The sequence below is a fragment of the Dendropsophus ebraccatus genome, chromosome 5 (assembly GCF_027789765.1).
Source record: "Dendropsophus ebraccatus isolate aDenEbr1 chromosome 5, aDenEbr1.pat, whole genome shotgun sequence".
Taxonomy (NCBI): Eukaryota; Metazoa; Chordata; class Amphibia; order Anura; family Hylidae; genus Dendropsophus; species Dendropsophus ebraccatus.
In genome coordinates, this window is record NC_091458.1 from 110,799,324 (window position 1) to 110,821,898 (window position 22,575).

At 44.6% G+C, this 22,575-nt stretch overlaps 1 protein-coding gene across 1 annotated transcript; it reads right to left on the minus strand.

The window, feature by feature from the left end:
* Window positions 1-1,094: 1,094 nt before the first annotated feature.
* Window positions 1,095-21,809, minus strand: TASL (TLR adaptor interacting with endolysosomal SLC15A4). Its single transcript, XM_069972430.1, has 3 exons — window positions 21,729-21,809; window positions 5,385-5,557; window positions 1,095-3,363 (listed from the first exon to the last, which is right to left on the minus strand). Exon 3 carries the CDS (start codon window positions 3,359-3,361, stop codon window positions 2,486-2,488), a length of 876 nt encoding a protein of 291 aa, XP_069828531.1. The 5' UTR covers window positions 3,362-3,363; window positions 5,385-5,557; window positions 21,729-21,809; the 3' UTR covers window positions 1,095-2,485.
* Window positions 21,810-22,575: the final 766 nt, after the last annotated feature.

A 22,575-nucleotide genomic window follows, 5' to 3' on the forward strand; every position in this document is an offset into this window, starting at 1 on the left:
ATTAACTCATCCTAAATGTCAATATAAGCTTTTCTTACTCATAATATGATTGCAATTATATTTCTGTATTTGATAAAAACATCTTACAAACACACATAAAAACAAGAGGGCAGCAGATCATGTAAAAATATATTTGTGTCATTCTCAAAACTTTTGGCCATGACTGTATACGCTGCGGCCGGGATCCCATAGAGGAATAGGCAATGTTCCACATTGCATAAAGTATGGCTGTTGTTGCCGACGGCAACAACGGCGGTACTTTTACATAGTGTGAACATAGCCTAGAACTGCAAGTACCTTATACTTGGTATGCATTAAATCTAAATACTTAAAGAGGTAGTGCGGCGCAAAAAAATTATTCACAGAATAACACACATTACAAAGTTATACAACTTTGTAATGTATGTTTTGTCTGTGAATCGCCCCCTTCCCCGTGTCCCACCACCCCCACCCGTGTACCCGGAAGTGTGTGGTGCATTATACATTACCTGATCCGTGTCAAGGCCGTCCGCCATCTTGTGCCAAACGTCATCTTCGGACGGACGAATCGCTGCCGCCGTCCCCCCTTCGCCGCATCAGCAGCTGCTCACCCGTGATTGGCTGAGCATAACTGTGCTCAGCCAATCGCAGCTGAGCACAGTTATGATGCGGCGGAGGGGGGGGCGGCGGCACAGATCAGGTAACGTATAATGCACCACACACTTCCGGGTACACGGGGCGGGGGTGGTGGGACACGGGAAAGGGGGCGATTCACAGACATAACATACATTACAAAGTTGTATAACTTTGTAATGTGTGTTATTCTGTGAATAATTTTTTAGCGCCGCACTACCCCTTTAAGTATTTTTCCAAGCAAATGAGTACAAATTGTCATAGGTCATATTTTGAAAGGTAGAGTGGATTTCCCCTGGGGTCCTTAAAGGGGTACTCCAGAGACTTAAACATTTTTATTATTTTTTTTAATTCTTTTTGCCAATACACTGCTTTGTAATATAACTTAATTAAAATAAATGTAACATGGTACCTTTCATATATCCCTCAATGTTTCTAAAGAGCAGAAAATATATATATATATATATATACACTTCCTATATATACACTTCCTATGAATGGCTCCTCTGCTGCCACCATTTGCACCAGTAACTGCAGGGGTATCTGAGCTATCTAAGGGGTGAGACATTACAGCTTGCAGCTTTTCCGGAGCTTCGAAAGACTTTTTGAGCCTTTCAACCAAAGAATAAAAACATTTTCTGCCCTTTGGAAACATTGGGGGATATATGAAAGGTACCATGTTGCCATCCAACAGTGTCAGCAGTTTGGAACATGAATTACAGCTGACAGATTTCTGTTAATCTTCTATTACACAAAAAGATGTGTGACGGACAGAAGGTTATTTGTTAACAGGTTTAAAGTAAACAATCAGCTAATGGGCGAGTGCTTGATTGTTTACCAGCTGATCGCTGGCTCTGTTACATGGGGCGCTCTCTGCTTAATCGGTCCATGTAATATGGGCCATACATAAAAATAAAATACTAAGGTTGTTTTCTTTTTTTAAACACATTTTACAATAATGCAACACCTTGTGGACTATAACATGGATTGCCTATCCTTCAGCTATTGTTTGACATTTGAGTGTTTGACATTTCACAGGCACCCTTTGGTAGTGCAGCTTGTCAGTGTGTTGGTCAAAGGCCTTATTCACACGTTCCGTAATTTACGGATCCGTATTTCTGTATCAGAGTTAGTGCACATTGAAGTCTATTGGGCTATTCACGCGATCAGTAGCAGAAATGGATGAAAATCAATCCGTAAAAAAAAAGGACATGTCCTAGTGCGGACCGGGTGCGGACCCATTTTTTTTGCGGATCCTCTAATTGAAATCAATTGGTTACGGATTGTTTACGGATTGTAACATGTTGGCATCCGTATTTCCGCAAAAAAATCCGGATGAAGTGCATTGAAAAGCAATGAGTAGTAAAAAAATGGAATTACGGAAATACGCATGGAATACGGATGGAATACGGATGTCCAATCCGCAATTTCTCACGGGTTGTTTCAGGACCAGAAAAAAATACTGAACGTGTGCATAAGGCCAAAGGGGTGCCAGTGGCTATAGTAGCAGAGAACTTATTAAATTGTTGTACTATTCGGAGAAGTTTTCTGGTATAGAGAAGTCACACTTTAGGCTATGGTCACACAATGTTTAACAGCATCCATTGCATAGCAACGGACGTTGTTAAACTGTCGGCCGCTGGGCTGCATTTAGGACGTTCCTGCAGCTGATACCCCCGTATCGGCTGCAGGAACGTTCTTTTTTTTTTTTTACATTGATTTGCAGGCACCGTTCAGTATTCAGCTAGTGTAGACTCTTACAAAGATGTGCCAAACTTAGCGAGGAGCTTGTGCTTCCTAATAACTTTGAGACATATTATTTCAATGTATTTAACCTTTATACCAGAAAATCTATTCCCCTTGTGTGTTTGTCTTAAGCAAGATTAGAGGAGATCTGAAGATCTGGGGTGCTAATAACATTGGACTGTTTTTCACTTGCGAGCCTCAGTAAGTAACCGATGACCATGTCTTTGGCCTTGTTAGTCTCCATGTTTTGTTCTCGTGACAACTGCATGCTTATCTGCTGGATGTTGTTCATGATAATCTCCGAGGTCATGATGTGGTTTGCAGATGCACTGCAGCTTATGTCCATCATGTACTGCTTATAGAGCTCAATAACCTTTCTTTCCAAGTACTCATTGAGGATGGAGTTAGACATTGGTTGCTCATGGTTAATAATGCTCTTGTCTTTTTCACTGCATACTTTCCAGGAATGACGTTTACTGCCTTTTTTGGGGACGTTATTCACTTGAACACCTAAAGACTCTATATTAGAAGGAATTTCAGAAGATTGCAAGAAAGGGCCCTCGCAGAATTCAAGGCTGCTGTCACAAGTGAAATCGCTCATGGTTGAATTGATGGCCATCACCTGGTCTCCAGCTACATGCAAGTCATTATAGTCTCTACAGATATGTTTACATGATGATGGAACCAAATAGGCTTCTTTACTTGTGTTGGAGTTTCCATTTATGCTTGCAGAAGGTGATTTTTCACAGTCGTACATTAAGCCTTCCACCATTTCTTGATTCTTGAGCTCACCTTCTTGTTGTGCTACTTGAGGGTTGTGCTTTTCAAATGAACCAAACCTCCTGAAAATCCTCCTGCTGCGGGTCTCATGTGCAGATAAGTAGTTGACAGTGCATACACCAGCCACTTCTTTTGGACCTTTAGTTCCCTTCTTGCACTGTAACATGTGTATATCATTGTCATACCAAGCCTGGATTTTATACAGGTAGCCTTCTGAAAGCATAGCTACAAAATGAAAAACATATAGAAAGTGTTATTTACTGCAGGGATGGTCTTTCAATCTATATTTTACAGGAGTGGTGATAAAAAGACTTCTTGTCATAATATGGCTATGTTCACACAATGTCAATGATTTTGATATTTTAAAAAAATGTCTGTTTTTGTCACAATTTAACTGACTGCAATGGCAATGCATTGAAGTCAATGAGAAGACGGACGTCCAATGCACACTGTGTGTTGAATAACAGATGTTTTTACAGCATGCATCAAAATATAGAACTTGATAATTATTTTCTTTTGCAAACAGCGGACGTTTTTCATTAGTTGTTCACACACAGTTCTTCTTTTGTCACCGTTGTCTCCGTTGTCTCCGTTTTACTATTAAATTCAATGCGCTTTCAATTTTTTTATGCGCTTTTATTTTTTCTTCCTCGTGTTTAAAAGGCCATAGCATAGGCCTTGTGTTTAAAGTACACTGCAAAACCAGAAAAAAATTAAATGTGTGATGAAATTAAAAAAAAAACCCACATTTTTTAAATTTGGGGAGTATTTGTATTTACGCCGTTTGCCCTAGGGTAAAACTGATTTGTTATGCATGTTCCTCAAGTTGTTATGATTACAACAATATGTAACATGCAACTTTTATTTTATTTGATGGCTTTTAAAAAATTAAAACCTTTTTAATAAATTAATGTCTTTTAAAATTGCTCTATTCCTATGCTTATAGCGCTTTTATCCTTTGGTCTATGGGGCTGTGTGAGGTATCATATTTTGCGCCATGATGTTTACTTTCTATCGGTACCTATGTGACTTTTTTATCACTTTTTATTACAATTTTTCCTGGATTTGATGCGACCAAAAATGCGCAATTTTGCACTTTGGAATTTTTTTTTTACGCATACGCCATTTACCATGAGAGATCTGGAATGTGATAATTTAATAGTTCGGACGATTATGCACTCAGCGATACCAAACATGTTTGTTTATTTATTTATTTATTTTTATTTATAAAATGGGGAAAGGGGGGGGGTGATTCAAACTTTTATTAGGGGAGGGGGTTATTTATTAATAAAAAAAAACAAAACATTTATTTACTTTTTTTACACATATACTAGAAGCCCCCCTGGGGGGACTTCTAGTATGCCTGCTCTGATCTCTCATAGAGATCTATGCAGTATAGATATACTGCATAGATCCATGAGATAGGCACTCTATTGCTTTCGGCTGCTGCAGCCGAAAGCAATAGAATGCCGAGGCGGGATCAGCACCATTAAGGCGCAGACCCCGGCCGGACTCAGATGTGGAGATCGCTCCTCCGTGACAGAGATCGGACGACGGAGATCCCCCCCACTAGACACCTGGGAAGTGGCCAAGCAGCATTGACTAATTGCCGCGGTCCCAGGCTACAAGCGGCACCCGGGATCGCGGTGGTTCAGAGCGGGGTCGCCATGCGCCCCCCCTCCCTCTGAACTCCCCCATCCGCATGAGGAAGTACAGTTACGCCCTCATGCGGGAAGGGGTTAAGCCGCACCCAAAGAGCAATTAGTAACCCCAAACTAGAATGATGTACAAACACCAGTCATTGCACTAAGGCGAGGCTAGACAGCTAAATGACGTCCGTTATTTTAGACTCAAAATAACGGACGTAATTTTAAACGGAGCTGGAAAAACTTTGTGTGAACATAGCCTATCTGTGTCCCGATGGTTGTAGGCCACAACACCTGGTGTACTAAAATAAATGGCAACCAATATACAGCAATTCAGTGTTCAATAAATTGTGATTGTATTCCATGATATAAGGTCCCTATAGTCATGTAGTTTCTCTATGAATGGGACCAGGTGGGTCATCATTCTTGAAGTAGGTGTTGGTCCCAGAGGTGGGGCTCATATTCACCAGAGCTTTATCCTGTGGATTTAGACTAGATTGGAGATCGGAATACCCCTTTCATTTTTTTTTCTTGTTCCAATATGTCAGCCAGTAAGCACCTTGACATAATAATATATAGAGTTCAGGCACTGTGGCATACCTTTTTAGTTAGTTACGGCTTTGCAGTAGTAGTACACAGAGGCTCTCTCACCACAACTGCTGGAATTGGAAAAAGTTCCAATTTAGTTAACTTATTATCGGTGTAGAGACAACCTTGGACCCGATAAAAATCCCCAGGGTGATCTTTTCCAAAGGCCTTATTGGTTTCAGTAACTAGAAAAAGTGAAGCAAGAGTAATGGAATAAAATAAGTTAGAAGTTATGAAATTATAATTTATTTAATAAAATCTGTTTATAATACTGTAACCCCGACATAGTTGGCACACGGTAACCTCACCAAGCAAAATAACCCAAGATTGTTAAAATTGTTATTCAGTACAAGAATGGGTGTCAAGAAATTATTTAACCTACTTGTACCCACTATACAAAAAAGTGACTTTTTGACTGCAAATTACTAAACAGTTATATCACTGTGGAATAATAGATGTGATTTGGAAATTGTTTCATTTCTACAAAAAGGGAAATCTGTGTGTTTCCATGGCACCTGTAAAGTTAAGTATAGGCACATGAAAGAGGAAACGAGTTATATATTTATTGAGCAATACGGGGGGGGGGGGGGGGGGACTCACCATCAACATATATGCAGAGAAAATGCCAAAAGAGACAAAACATGAAATGAAATTAGAATTTTGGTCCCAACCAGTGGATTTACTGTGAAACCACTTCAGTTTTTTGTTTAGGCTGAATTTACATCACGTTCAATCAGTATGTTGCTAGTATATGTTGCAAGAGTTTTAAAAAGCAGCCCCATTCAATTTTATGGCCATAATGTCGTCAACTAGTGACTATTTTAAAGGGGTTATCCGGCTATGCAAAACAACAGCTATATGTTGCAAGTATGTAAAAAAACAAGAAAAAAAGCTTTATTTACCTCTCCAAACTCCTATGGCATCATACTATGGGTCTCTGATACCCCCCCCTCCACCCCATACAGACCCACCTCCCCTTAAAGCGACTCTGTACCCACAATCTGACCCCCCCAAACCACTTGTACCTTCGGATGGCTGCTTTTAATCCAAGATATGTCCTGGGGTCCGTTCGGCAGGTGATGCAGTTAATGTCATAAAAAAACTACTTTTAAACTGACAGCCCCGGGCCCTTTGGCCGTGGCCTAGATTGTGTATGCATAAGGGCCCTATTCCTCCGGACGATTATCGTTAGCATAATCGTTAACGATTAACGATCTCAAACGACCGCTATTGCGAAAGACCTGAAAACATTCACTCATTTCCATGGAACGATAATCGTTACTTATGATCGTAATTGCGATCGTTTCTTCTTCCGTATTTCTTCGCTATTGCGTTCGTATCTATTGCGAACGACCGAACGATGTCTTATTCAATGCGAACGATTTGCGAACGTTTTGCGAACGAGCAACGATAAAAATAGGTCCAGGTCTTATAAAGCGATCAACGATTTCTCGTTCGGTCGTTAATCGTTACTGCATTTCAACCGAACGATTATCGTTTAGATTCGAACGATTTAACGATAATCTGAACGATAATCGTCCGGTGGAATAGGGCCCTTAGGCTGGCACACCCTCTCTGTCCCTCCTCCCCGCCCTCCTCATCATTAGGAATGCTCCAGGCAGATTGCCTCCTATTCATCAGCTGTGAGAGGACGGCACATGGGCTGGATCGTTAAGGCACCTGTGTAGTTTTCACTGCAGAGGAATAGGAAAAATGGTAAAAAGGGTGGGGAAGAGGGACAGAGAGGTTGTGCCAGCCTAATGCATATACAAACTAAGCCACAGCCAAAGGGCACGGGGCTGCCAGTTTAACCCCTAAGGGTACAAACCCACTTGACGTATTTGCTGCGTGAATCAGTCTTAACCCTTAGACGACCCAGGGCGTATAGTTACGCCATGGAAGTCTGTCCCCAGACGACCTAGGGCGTAACTGTACGCCCTGGGTGTTTCTCACGCTATGAAGCGTGCTCCGGAGCGGAGCGCGCTTCATAGCAGGTGGGGGCCGGCTGCAATCAGCAGCCGGGACCTCACCGGCAATGACACGCTGCAGCGATCGCGCTGCCGCGTGTCATTAACTCCTTAAACGGCGCGATCGCGGCGCGACCGCGGCGTTTAAGTGTAAGTGACAGGGGGAGTCCCCTGTCACTTACCGATCGGGACCCCCGCAGTGTGACTGCGGGGGTCCCGATCGGTAAAACGGGCCGCCGGAGGTCTCTCACCTGCCTCCGTGCGGTCCGATCGGCGATCTGCTACACTGAGCCTGCACAGGCAGGCTCAATGAGCAGAGCGCCGATAACACTGATCAATGCTATGCCTATGGCATAGCATTCATCAGTGTAAAAATCCAAGTAGTGAATGTAAAAGTCCCCCAAAGGGACTTCAAATGTGTAAAAAAAAAAAAGTTAAAAACACTAACACACAACCCCAAAACCCCTCCCCCAATAAAAGTCTAAATCACCCCCCTTTCCCATTATATAAATAAAACATATAAAAATAAATAAATAGATAAACATATAATATACCGTAGCGTGCGTAATTGTCCAATCTATTAAAATATAACAAGCGTCATTGCGAACGGTAAACGGCGTACACGAAAAGAGGGAAAAAAGTGCTTGGATTACCGATTTTATGTTACATTATATATATAAAAAAATTAATAAAAAGTGATCAAAACGTGCGATCTTCACAAATATGGTATTAATAAAAACTAGAGATCATGGCGGAAAAAATGACACCCCATACAGCCCCGTAGGTGAAAAAATAAAACCGTTATAAGCGTCTCAATAGTCCCATTTTATTTATAATTAATTGCCAAAAAAAAGGATTTCATTTAAAAAAAATATATAACATTAGAGAATCTGCGTAAACCTGCATATGGTTGTGTTCGGACTGACCTATAGAGTAATGGTATCATGTCGCTTTTACCATATAGTATATTACGTAGACACAGGAACCCCCCAAACTTTACCATATTGCATTCTTTTTTGCGATTTCACCAATTTATATCTTCATAAATAATATATTTGGAATTCCATCATACATGTTATGGTAAAATGAATGACGCCATTACAAAGTACAACTATTCCTGTAAAAAACAAGCACTTACATGGCCTGTAGATAAAAAACTGAAAGTGCTGGAGCTCTTAGAAGGGGAGGAGGGGAAAACGGAAACACTAAGATCAAAATTTGCGCGGTCCACTGGGTCATTTTGGGCCTGGTCCTCAAAGGGTTAAAAATAAGCAGGCAAAAAGCAGGTTGGCTTTATACAATTGTTCTGCGTTAAAATATGCAATTGCGTATTTTTGAAGTGTGAAGCTTGTTGTTAGCAAAGCATCAGTTGTTAACAACCTGTGCGAAAAACGCATGTAGCTTCACGCTTCAAAAATACGCAACTGCGTATTTTAACGCAGAACAATTGTATAAAGCCAACCTGCGTTTTGCCTGCTTATTTTTAAGACTGATTCACACAGCAAATACGTCAAGTGGGTTTGTACCCTAAGACTGATTCACGCAGCAAATACGTCAAGTGGGTTTGTACCCTTAAAGACTGAGCAATTTCGATTTTTGAGTTTTCATTTTTTCCTCCTTGTGCTTAAAAGGCCATAGCAGTTACATTTTTCCACCTAGAGACCCACATGAGCCCTTATTTTTTGCGCCGCTAATTGTACTTTGCAATGACAGGCTGAATTTTTTCATAAAGTACACAGCGAAACCAGAAAAAAAAAAATGTGTGGTGAAATTGAAAAAAAAAAACGCATTTTGTTTATTTGGGGGGTATTTGTTTTTACGCCGTTACGCCGTTATATATGTTCCTCAAGTTGTTACAATTAAAACGATATATAACATGTATAACTTTTCTTGTATCAGATGGCCTGTAAAAAATTCAAATCATTGTTAACAAATATATGTTCCTTAACCCCTTCCCCCAATATGACGTCCAGGGACGTCATGAAAAGCAGTGGCAGAATGCATCATGACGTCCCTGGACGTCATGCTTTCCCTGCCTCCCCCCTCTGTCCCTGGGTGAGATCGGGCAGCAGGAGGAGGCTGTGTCACACAGCATCCTCCTGCTGCCACTGCCCGGAGGGGAGCCGCGCTCCCCCCCGGGCAGTTAACCCCATAAACGCCGCGGTCAATGCGACCGCAGCGTCTATGGGGAGATTCAGTGTCCCCCGCCGATCGGGCGGCGGGGGGAGGCTGCAGAACGCTGCCTCCCCCCACCGCCACTCAGTCTGTGTCCCCCGGCCCCCTCCCCTCGTCCCCCGATACCGGCGGATCGCCGCTACTACCGTTTTAGCGGCGATCCGCCGGTATCGGGCATTACCGGCGCCGCAGATAGTTTTCATCTCCCCCCACCGTGAATCCACGGTGGGGGGAGATGAAAAATGTCCCCTCAGACCCCAGATCAGCCCCCCGATCACCCTACCCGGGCGGCCATCAGATCCAAGATGGCCGCCCCCATCCCTGCGGCCATCTTGGATCTGATTAGTGATCAAAGCCCCATGCTCTCCGCCACCGGAGGTAGCGGAGAGCATGGAGCAGTGATCGGGGACCCCCCCATGTGGTCCCGGAGCAGGCGATCGGCGGTATATACTATATACCGCCGATCGCCTGTTCCCAGTGCTGATCAGCACTTTTTATCCCCTGTCACCATAAATCATTGGTGACAGGGGATAAAAAGTGTCACCGTGCCCCCCCCCAAGTCGCCCCCCACCCCCCCAGTCACCCCCGTCCCCCAGTCAACCCCCTTCCCCACATACGTTACCTGATCCACGGAGCTCCGTCCTCCTCGACGTCCAGGCTGATTCTGAAGTGCGCATGCGCTCCAGAATCAGTTATCTCAGAAAATTTAAAGTGACAGAGACCAATTTGGTCTCTGTCACTGAACTATGATTACTGTGATAGAAAATATCACAGTAATCATAGTAATACAGTGATAATTAATGTATAAAGTACAAAAAGTGAAAAACATACAAAAAAATAAAACACACACTTTTTATTATAGTAATAATTGCACTTTACTCCCAGATTACCCCTAGCCCCCCCAAAGTACCCGTAACCACCGCAGGTTGCCCATATCTGCCCCAGATTGCACTAACCACCGCACGTTGCCACTAACCACCACACGTTGCCCATAACCACCGCACGCTGCCCATAACCACCGCACGTTGCCACTAACCACCGCACGTTGCCCCTAACCACCGCACGTTGCCTATAACCACCACACATTGCCCATAACCACCGCACGTTGCCCATAACCACCGAACATTGCCTATAACCACCGCACGTTGCCCATAACCACCGCACGTTGCCACTAACCACCGCACGTTGCCCATAACCACCGCACGTTGCCCATAACCACCGCACGTTGCCTATAACCACCACACATTGCCCATAACCACCGCACGTTGCCCATAACCACCGCACGTTGCCTGTAACCACCCCAAATTGCCAGTGAGCCCCTCCAGATGGTCCGTAATCAGCCCCGATTGCCCGTAACCCCCCCATATTGCACGTAACCACTGCACATTGCCTCTAACTCACACACGTTGCCAGTGACCCCCTCCAGATTGCCCGTAACCACACCAGATTGCCGTAACCACCCAAAATTACATGTACCCACCCCTGATTACCTATAAGCACTTCAGTTTATCCGTAACCACCCCAGATTGTCTGTAACCCCCCCAGGTTGCCCATAACCACCACAGATTGTCTGTAACCACCCCATGTTGCCCGTAACCACCGCAGATTGTCTGTAACCCCCCCAGGTTGCCCCTAATCACATGTAATTCCCACCAGATTGCCTCTAACCACCGCACGTTGCCTCTAACTCACACACGTTGCCAGTGACCCCCTCCAGATTGCCGTAACCACCCAAAATTACATGTACCCACCCCTGATTACCTATAAGCACTTCCGTTTATCCGTAACCACCCCAGATTGTCTGTAACCACCACAGATTGTCTGTAACCACCCCATGTTGCCCGTAACCACCGCAGATTGTCTGTAACCACCCCATGTTGCCCCTAATCACATGTAATTCCCCCCAGATTGCCTCTAACCACCGCACGTTGCCTCTGACCACCGCACATTGCCCCCGACCACCACACGTTGCCCCCGACCACCGCACGTTGCCCCCGACCACCGCACGTTGCCCCCGACCACCGCACGTTGCCTCCGACCACCGCACGTTGCGCCCGACCACCGCACATTGCCCCCGACCACCGCACGTTGCCCCCGACCACCGCACGTTGCCTCCGACCACCGCACGTTGCCCCCGACCACCGCACGTTACAGGTTCCCATCCCAGATTACCTATAAGCACTTCAGTTTATCCGTAACCACCCCACGTTGCCCGTTACCACCCCACGTTGCCCGTTACCACCCCACGTTGCCCGTTACCACCGCAGGTTGCCCGTAACCACCCCAGATTATCCGTGACCACCCCACATTACCTGTAATCTCATTTTTTTATTGTATTTTAGTAACTGCGCTATTCTAATAACCATTACTAGCTGCGGTTTTGCTCCAGCAAATTGGCGCTCCCTTCCTTCTGAGCCCTGCTGTGTGCCCATACAGTGGTTTATGCCCACATATGGGGTACCGTTGTACTCAGGAGAACCTGCGTTACAGATTTTGGGGTACATTTTTTTCTCCCATTCCTCGTGAAATTGAGAAATTTTAAACTAAACGAACATATATTGGAAAAATTCGAGTTTTTCATTTTTACTGTCTTATTTTGAATACTTTCCTCTAATACCTGTGGGGTCAAATCGCTCACTGCACCCCAAGATGAATTCTTTGAGGGGTGCACTTTCCTAAATGGGGTGACTTTTGGGGGGGTTCTCTTCTGCTGACACTACAGGGGCGCTGCAAACGCACCTGGCGCTCAGAAACTTCTTCGGAAAAATCTGCACTGAAAATGCTAATTGGCGCTCCTTCCCTTCTGAGCCCGGCTGGGTGCCCATACAGTGGTTTATGCCCACATATGGGGTACCGTTCTACTCAGGGGAACCTACGTTACAGATTTGGGCATGCAGCTTCTCTCCTGTTCCTCGTGAAATTGAGAAATTTCAAACTAAACAAACATATTATTGGAAAAATTCAGGTTTTTCAATTTTACTGTCTTATGTTGAATACTTTCCTCTAATACCTGTGGGGTCAAAATGGTCACCACACCGCAAGATGAATTCTTTGAGGGGTGCACTTTCCAAAATGGGGTGACTTTTAGGGGGGTTCTCTTCTGCGGACACTACAGGGGCACTGCAAACGCACCTGGCGCTCAGAAACTTCTTCAGCAAAATCTGAACTGAAAATGCTAATTGGCGCTCCTTCCCTTCTGAGCCCTCCTGTGTGGCCATACAGTGGTTTATGCCCACATATGGGGTACCGTTGTACTCAGGAGAACCTGCGTTACAAATTTTTGGGTGCGGATTCTCTCATGTTCCTTGTGAAATTGAGAAATTTTAAACTAAACGAACATATTATTGGAAAAATTCGAGTTTTTCATTTTTACTGTCTAATTTTAAATACTTTGCTCTAATACCTGTGGGGTCAAAATGGTCACCACACCCCTAGATGAATTCTTTGAGGGGTGTACTTTCCAAAATGGGGTGACTTTTGGGGGGGTTCTTTTCTACGGACACTACAGGGGCGCTGCAAACGCACCTGGCGCTCAGCATTTTCAGTGCAGATTTTGCTGAAGAAGTTTCTAATTGGCGCTCCTTCCCTTCTGAGCCCCGCTGTGTGCCCATACAGTGGTTTATGCCCGCATATGGGGTACCGTTGTATTCAGGAGAACCTGCGTTACAATTTTTGGGGTACTTTTTTTCTCTTTTTCCTTGTGAAATTGAGAAATTTCAAACTAAACAAACATATTATTGGAAAAATTCGTGTTTTTCATTTTTACTGTCTAATTTTGAATACTTTCCTCTAATGCATGTGGGGTCAAAATGCTCATCCTACCCCAAGATGAATTCTTTGAGGGGTGTACTTTCGAAAATGGAGTGACTTTTGGGGGGATTCTATTCTGCTGACACTACAGGGGCACTGCAAACGCACCTGGCGCTCAAACTTTTTAAAAAAGCTAATTGGCGCTCCTTCCCTTCTGAGCCCGGCTGTGTGCCCATACAGTGGTTTACGCCCACATATGGGGTACCGTTGTACTCAAGAGAACCTGCGTTACAAATTTTTGGGTGCAGATTCTCTCATGTTCCTTTTGGAAAGGAGAAACTTTAATCTAAACATATATATTATTGGAAAATTAAAATTTTTGATTTTTTTAAGGCCTAATTGTGAATACTTTCCTCCAGCCCCTGTAGGGTTAAAATGCTCATTATACCCCTAGATTAATTCTTTAAGGTGTCTAGTTTCCAAAATGGGGTCACTTATGGGGGTTTCCAGTATACAAGCCTCCTAAACCCACTTAAAAAAAGAACTGGTCCCTAAAAAAATCAGTTTTGGAAATTTTATGAAAATGTGATAATTTGCTAATAGATTTCTAAGCCCCATAACAGGGTAAAAAAGTAAAATATGTTTCCCAAATTATGCCAGAATAAAGAGGACATATTGGTAATGTGATTTAGTAACTAATTTATGTGCTATGACTTCCTTTTTTAGAAGCAGAGAATTTCATAAGTTCATAAAATGCAAAATTTTCACATTTTTCATGATATTTTGATGTTTTTCACAAAAAACACACAAAGTAATGACCAAATTTTGCCACTAATATAAAGTGCCATATGTGACGAAAAAACAATCTCAGAATCGCTAGCATACGTTAAAGCATCACTGAGCTATAAGCGCATAAAGTGAGACAGGTCAGATTTTGAAAAATGAGCCTGGTCATTAAGGCCAAAACAGGCTGCGGAGGCAAGGGGTTAAAATCACTCCATTCCCATGCTTATAGCGCTTTTATCCTTTGGTCTATGGGGCTGTGTCAGGTGTCATTTTTTGCGCCATGATGTTTACTTTCTATTGGTACCTTGATTGCGCATATGCGACTTTTTGATCGGTTTTTATTACAATTTTTCTGGATTTGATGGGACCAAAAATGCGCAATTTTGCACTTTGGGATATCTTTGCGCTTACGCCGTTTACCGTGCAAGATCAGTAATGTGATTAATTAATAGTTCAGGCGATTACGCACGCAGCGATAGTAAACATGTTTATTTATTTTTTTTATTTATAACCTGGGAAAAGGGGTGATTCAGACTTTTATTATGGGAGAGGGCTTTTTATTGACAACAACACTTTATTTTTTTTTTTACACATATACTAGAAGCCCCCCTGGGGGACTTCTAGTATATACACTTTGATCTCTCATTGAGATCTTTGCTGTATAGTTATACAGCAAAGATCAATGAGATCGGCACTCGTTTGCTTTCGGCTGCTGCAGCCGAAAACAAACGAGTGCCGAGTTAGGGACGGCGCCATCTTGGAGCGGTCCCCGGCCGGCTTCAGCGATCTGACCCACTAGACACCAGAGAAGTGCTGCAGCCGGTAATCGGAGGCAGCTGTCAACTTTGACAGCTGCCTCCGATTACCTGACTAGCGGGCACGGCGATCAGACTGTGCCCGCCAATAGCCGCGGTCCCGGGCTACATGTGGCACCCGGGATCGCGGCGGTTCAGAGCGGGGTCGCCTGCCCTTTTGTCGTTAAGGGGTTAAAAGTTGGCTGATTTATAGCTTCGAAATATATATATATATATATATATATATATATATATATTGTGGACATGTCACTGGTAAAGTGTTCGAGGGGAGATACATCTCACCTAGGTTACTGCTTAGTGTGAGATGGTAAATCTGGGAGAGATCTGTTACTCAGCAGTATTATGCTGCTGAGGTGTTATTTATTGTTACCGGGCCTGGATTTACTGGAATGGTGGGTAGGTTGGTAGTGGGACTTGCCATTCCTTTCCCCGATCCAGTTCAGGTTTGGGGATCAGGTGAGATCTCACCATAATCAACCTCAGAAGGTAAAAGCCCTGCAGAGGATACAGGTCCTTGCTCTCAGCCAGGAGTGAACAGCCTGCATGCTCTGTTTGCTGGGCGCAAGGGATACCACCGCTGCTGGGGCTTATTCATACCCTGCGATACTGTTTATCGAAGTGACAGATAGGTGATCTGTTTTGTTAGTAAGTGCTCAGACGGGCAGGACCTTTTGTTTTGTTCTTAAAAGCACGGTGTTGCTATATTTCTGTTATGATGGACTGTTTATGCTGCAAATAAACACCAAGCTGTTTTTATAAGTCCAAGTCTGCTGTGAACTGTGTCCAAACACACCATCCCCCGGGAAGATCCCTACAATTAGTGCTGCGGAGCGGGCAAAACGGTTGCTAGGGGCAACGGTGTGCATCAACTTGGCTACAGCTGCTTATGTCCTGGGTGAAGGCGGCGGCTTCACTCCAAAAACAGTCAAGCAACATGGAGGAGATGATGAAGCAGTTCATGCAAGCTCAGATAGACGCTAACCTGCGCCATGAGCAAGTGATGGCTCAACAACAACAGGCGATGGCTCAACAACAGAAACTTATTGAGCACCTGATAGCGAAGCAAGAGGCGTCTGCAGCTGCTAATCCCCAGCTGGTGGCAGCGGCCGCTCCAGAGACTTTGTCGGTGAGAAGAGCTGTGCAGCGAGAGCTGCAAAAGATGACTGCTGATGACGATGTTGAGGCCTACTTAACTGTCTTTGAGTGTGTGGCTGAGCGAGAAAAGCTACCCTCCACTGAGTGGGCAGAGGTCATTGCTCCCTATTTAACAGGCGAACCTCAAAAGGCCTACTATGACCTCAGTGAGCAAGAGGTCAAGGACTATCCTCGGCTAAGAGCAGAGATACTCGCCGGACTAGGAGTTACTGCTGCTGTCCGTGCCCGGAGGGTCCGCAACTGGAGCTACAGTCTGGACAAGTCAGCGAGGTCCCAGATGTATGACCTGATCCATTTGGCAAGAAAGTGGTTGGAGCCAGACACCTCTACTCCTGCAAAGATCCTAGAGAGGGTTGTGATGGATCGCTACCTCCGTGCACTTCCTGCTGATCTGCAACCCTGGGTGGGACAAGGTGACCCTAAGAGTGCCGACAAACTTGTCAACCTTGTGGAGAGGTTCCAGGCGACCGAGGACTACCTCCTTGATGTTCCTGCAGTACCATCACCTCCCCGGAGTGCCAGACCTGTGCCTTCAGCTGGTAAGAGACTTCCATCTGTTGGGGGAGTGTGGAGGGGTGCTGATAGAGGGAAGAGCGCTCAGGCGGTGTCTCAAGGGCAAAAGACTGGTGATGGTCCCCGGTGGCTAAGTGGCCCTAAAAAGGACTCCCTGCCAAGGAGACCAGGCCCTATCCAGTGCTGGAGATGCCATGAGACGGGACATGTGTCTGCCCATTGCCCTCTTACCCATGAGCCCATGGAGTGTGACGCTATTTGCGGAGCCGTCTTTTGTTGCAGTCACTGGACTAGAGACTGAACCGCAAGTCTGCAACATTACGGTCAATGACTTCCCTGTTAAGGCGTTGCTGGACTCAGGAAGCCTTGTCACCTTGGTGCATGCCAGCCTGGTGACTGGGGACTTTGTGCCAGAAAAACATATGAGCGTGGTATGCATACATGGCGATACAAAGGTTTACCCTATAGTACTGGCTAATGTCGGGACTGAACTTGGCACTGTACAATATGAAGTGGGTGTGGTTAAAAACCTCATGCATAATGTGATATTGGGGCGTGATTTTCCATTGTTTTGGGCTCTATGGGGAAAACAACAATCCCCTGAAAGGAGTGAGAATACCCCTAGGTCGATTGCATTACCCACGGTAAATGATAGAAATGTACAGGACGAAAATTATGTTTTTCCTTTGCAGGTCCTGGCAGGTGAGGAAGAGGCTCCTCCCACTGACCAGAATGTTCCAGACTTAGAGGTGTCTAGGGATAATTTTGGTACTGCCCAATTACAGGACCCCACTATCAAAAATGCGAGAGAGCAGGTTGCGGTTGTGAATGGGGTACCTCAGGAACCAGAGGCTGAAAATAAGTTTCCTAATTTTTCTATGACTAATGATCTCTTCTATAGAGTCACTAAGATTAATGATGAGGTTGTGGAACAGCTTCTGGTGCCTAAGCCGTACCGGCGTCAGGTACTCAACATGGCCCATAATCATGTCCTTGGGGGCCACTTGGGGACGGATAAAACGCAGGAGAGAGTCCTCCAGAGGTTTTATTGGCCTGCGATTTATGCTGACATAAAAAAATACTGTGAGTCCTGCCCCACATGTCAGTTTAGCGCTCCAGTGTCGCATTTTCGCAGTCCTTTGGTCCCACTCCTCATCATAGAGGTACCTTTTGACCAGATCGCAATGGACTTGGTGGGTCCCATTGTAAAGTCGGCTAGGGGTCACCAGTACATTCTAGTTGTATTAGACTACGCAACCCGCTATCCTGAGGCTGTACCCCTAAGAAACACTGCGTCTAAAACAATTGCACGGGAATTGTTTTATATGTTTTCCAGGGTGGGGATCCCCAAGGAGATCTTGACTGACCAAGGTACACCATTTATGTCAAAGGTGATGAAAGAGCTATGCAAACTGTTTAACATCTCACACATACGTACCTCTGTATATCACCCACAGACAGACGGGTTAGTGGAGAGGTTTAATAAAACCCTGAAACATATGTTAAAAAAAGTCGTGGAAAAGGATGGTCGGGATTGGGATCACTTACTACCTTACCTGATGTTTGCTATTAGGGAAGTGCCCCAAGCATCCACAGGGTTCTCTCCCTTCGAATTGGTCTATGGTCGTCACCCTAGGGGTTTATTGGATATAGCGAAAGAGACCTGGGAAAGTGAGTCCACCCCATACAAGAGTGTTATAGAGCATGTAGCACAAATGCAGGACCGTATAGCCACTGTAATGCCCCTAGTAAGGGAACACCTCCAGAGGGCGCAAGAGAGCCAAAGCAGAATTTACAATCGTTCTGCAAGAATCAGGACGTTCAGCCCAGGTGACCGGGTACTCATACTTGTTCCCACGGTAGAAAGCAAATTCTTAGCAAAGTGGCAGGGTCCCTATGAAATTGTAGAGAAAGTCAGTGAGGTAAACTACAGGGTACACCAACCAGGTAGAAGGAAGCCTTTCCAAGTTTATCACATAAACTTGATCAAGCCCTGGAAAGAAAGGGAATCCTTGGTGGCGACAAACTCTGTTAATAATTTGTCACAACCAATCCCTCCGGTCAAGATTGGTGATACTCTATCAGTGTCACAGAAGCAGGAGACTAAAGAGTTTTTGCAGAAAAATAAAGACAAGTTTTCTGACCTTCCAGGGCGTACACATCTCATTCATCATCACATTGAAACTGAGCCTAGAAGCAGAGTAAACCTCAAACCCTATAGGATACCAGAAGCACGGAGGGAGGCGGTATGATCCGAGGTAAAACGTATGCTTGACCTAGGAGTCATTGAGGTGTCCCAGAGCGAGTGGTCCAGCCCGATTGTGCTAATCCCAAAGCCCAATGGAACTTGGAGGTTCTGTAATGACTTTAGAAAGTTAAATGAGATCTCCAAGTTCGATGCCTACCCCATGCCCAGGGTAGATGAGTTGATAGAAAGGATGGGTAATGCCAGGTACATAACCACCCTCGATCTCACTAAGGGCTACTGGCAGATCCCACTCACTCCTGAGGCTAGAGAGAAGACGGCATTCTCCACCCCTGATGGGCTCTTCCAATACGTAGTGATGCCATTCGGGTTACATGGAGCCCCTCCCACTTTTCAGAGGTTGATGGACTTGATTCTGCGACCACATAGTGATTACTCCGCTGCCTACCTCGATGATGTGGTCATTTTTAGCCCTGATTGGGAAGTCACCTCTGTAAGGTCCAGGCGGTGTTAGATGCCATAAGTGATGCAGGGTTAACCATCAATGTGGAGAAGTGTGCCTTAGCCTTAGAGGAGGCCAAATACCTGGGCTACATTATTGGGAGGGGGTTAGTGAAACCACAACTAAATAAAATTGAGACAATACAGAATTGGCCTAAACCCCTAACAAAGAAACAGGTCAAAGCTTTCCTGGGTATTACGGGCTATTACCGAAGGTTTGTGCCGAATTTTGCTTCAGTTGCAGCCCCACTAACTGACCTGACAAAGGGTGCGAAGTCCGCAATGGTGATATGGACTCCAGAGGCCGAGAAGGCTTTTCAAAGCCTTAAGTCTGCCTTGTGCCAACAACCTGTGCTAGTTACCCCTGACTTTAGGCAAGAATTTCTGATCCAGACAGATGCCTCCAAGAAAGGGTTAGGTGCCGTTCTCTCACAAGTCGTGAATGGCGAGGAGCACCCGCTGATGTACTTGAGTAGGAAGCTATCCCCGGCCGAGAAAAACTACGCCATTGTTGAGCGAGAATGTCTGGCAGTGAAGTGGGCCCTAGAGTCCCTGAGGTACTACTTGCTAGGCAGAAAGTTCAGGTTAGTGACAGACCATACCCCCTAGCATGGATGAAGCTTAATAAGGAGAGAAATGCAAGGGTGACTAGATGGTTTCTGTCCCTACAAAACTTTAATTTCAGTGTGGAACACCGGCCAGGAAAATTACAGGCAAATGCTGACGCCCTATCAAGGGTACACTGTCTGTGGGGACAAAATGCTCAGCCCTCCGGTCTGAAAAAGATAGGGGGGATATGTGGACATGTCACTGGTAAAGTGTTCGAGGGGAGATACATCTCACCTAGGTTACTGCTTAGTGTGAGATGGTAAATCTGGGAGAGATCTGTTACTCAGCAGTATTATGCTGCTGAGGTGTTATTTATTGTTACCTGAAGTAACGGTGCAGGAAATTGCGTGCAACACCGGTTGGTGTTCACTTAGCAGTGGAGCTTGATGGCGCAAAAAAGTCTCGATACAAATGTATACCGATAGGTATAGTTTAATGCATAAAATGGCAACGCGTTTCAAGGCTACAATGCCTCTTTATCAAGCCAGATTGTTCTAATGCATGCATGTACACACAATACACGAGTATATATGGGCATAGAATCAAGAGCAAAGCGCGCCCAGGTGCGGTTGGGGGCGGGGTCACTCGTCAGATCCGGCCCATAGAATGAAACATAAACAGAACAAAATATGATAGAAACATCAATATTTAAAATACTTTAAAATACTTTAAAATAGCGAGAAAGAGAGAAAAACAGAGAAAATTGGTGTTAGGTGGAGACTAACGTACTGTGTTGTGCTGCGCATGCGTAGCTGTTCATGCTGGAAAGTTGGAAAAGGCGGAAAAGGCGCAGACGCACTAGAGTGGAAAGTTCGCGCAGGCGCATTAGGACTCGCCTGGTCTCCATGCTAAAAAAGGAAAGAAGAAATTCGCGCAGACGCACTGTGGTGACACGTACGCGCAGGCGCATTGGAACTCGCCTCGTGTCGTGTGCTGCGCTTCTGTTAGTGGCCGCGGTGTGGGTAACGCTGGAGTTAAGAGTTATTGTTACCTGGCCTGGATTTACTGGAATGGCGGGTAGGTTGGTAGTGGGACTTGCCATTCCCTCCCCCCGATCCAGTTCAGGTTTGGGATCAGGTGAGATCTCACCCTAATCAGCCTCAGAAGGTAAAAGCCCTGCAGAGGGTACAGGTCCTTGCTCTCAGCCAGGAGTGAACAGCCTGCATGCTCTGTTTGCTGGGCGCAAGGGATACCACCGCTGCTGGGTCTTATTCATACCCTGCGATACTGTTTATCGAAGTGACAGATAGGTGATCTGTTTTGTTAGTAAGTGCTCAGACGGGCAGGACCTTTTGTTTTGTTCTTAAAAGCACGGTGTTGCTATATTTCTGTTATGATGGACTGTTTATGCTGCAAATAAACACCAAGCTGTTTTTATAAGTCCAAGTCTGCTGTGAACTGTGTCCAAACACACCATCCCCCGGGAAGATCCCTACTATATATATATATATATATATATATATATATAATATATATATGTAGTAATACCTCTGTTCTCTGAACACAATCAGTTCTGGAAGGCAGTTGAGAACCGATCTGTGGGTTCCCATAGAAAACAACGTTAATGTCTAGCAGTAAGTAGCAGTGCATCTTGCACCACTACTTACTGTAAACAAGCAGGCATTCATAAAACAGCCATCATTTTGATGTGCGTGAACATAGTCTAATATACACAAGCATTTTTACATGCACTTTTTCATACACGGTCTGAAAGAGCTCCATAGAGACATTGGGCCTGATTTACTAAGATGTTCCTGGCAGCAAATTGTCAGGTTTTTGTCTCTATACACACAGTCTAAATAGTTTAAATGAAAAAATATAGAAGATCGGAGAGCTACATATATAGAACACAGAATAGTTTCTGGATTGTTATGCTTACCTTTCTCTTGTAGTTTATTTATTCAGCAAAATTAAGCCAAAAACAATTGAGATAAATGCACTGCTGGCTGTTACATCAAGTGTTCTCCTCTGAAGCTGAGACCCGTCTGCCTGTTGCAGCTAAAGGGGAACTTTTCTCTTCACATACTCCATACTGATATTTTACCCACATGAAATGTTCTACTTCCTCTTTTCATTTGCTTCATTGCCAGCAAAGTTTTGTTTTTCTACACAATACTTAAAGGGGGATTTTTTTCTTAATAATAATCTTTTTAAAAAAGACAGTGAATGAAGGTTCTTAAGTTGATAAACTTTCATTTAATTTTGTGAACTACATTTTAAAAACCTTAAAGGGGTATTCCCTACTGCAAGGATGGGGAAACTGCGGCTCTGCAGCTGTTCCAAAACTACAACTCCCATCATGCCTGGAGGGCCAAAACCAAAGCTTTGGCTGTCCAGGCATGATGGTAGCTGGAGGGCTGAAGGTTCCCCACCCTTACCCTACTGGAAAATTGAAAGCTAAGCTGTGATCGGTTACTGTTTATCCAACAAAACAATGGGGGAGATTTATTAAACTAGTGTAAAGTCGAATTGTCTCAGTTGCCCCTAGCAACCAATCAGATTCAACCTTTCATTTTCCAAAGAATCTGTGAGGAAAGAAAAGTGGAATCTGATTGGTTGCTAGGGGCAACTGAGCCAGTTCTACTTTACACCAGTTTGATAAATCTCCCAATATGTCCGATTTTTGTCTCAGACAAATAGATCAATCTGGGCCAGTGTTTATTACACTCCATTGAAAGAGAAACACACTCATGTTTATTCACCAATTATTAAAGGGATATTCCCAT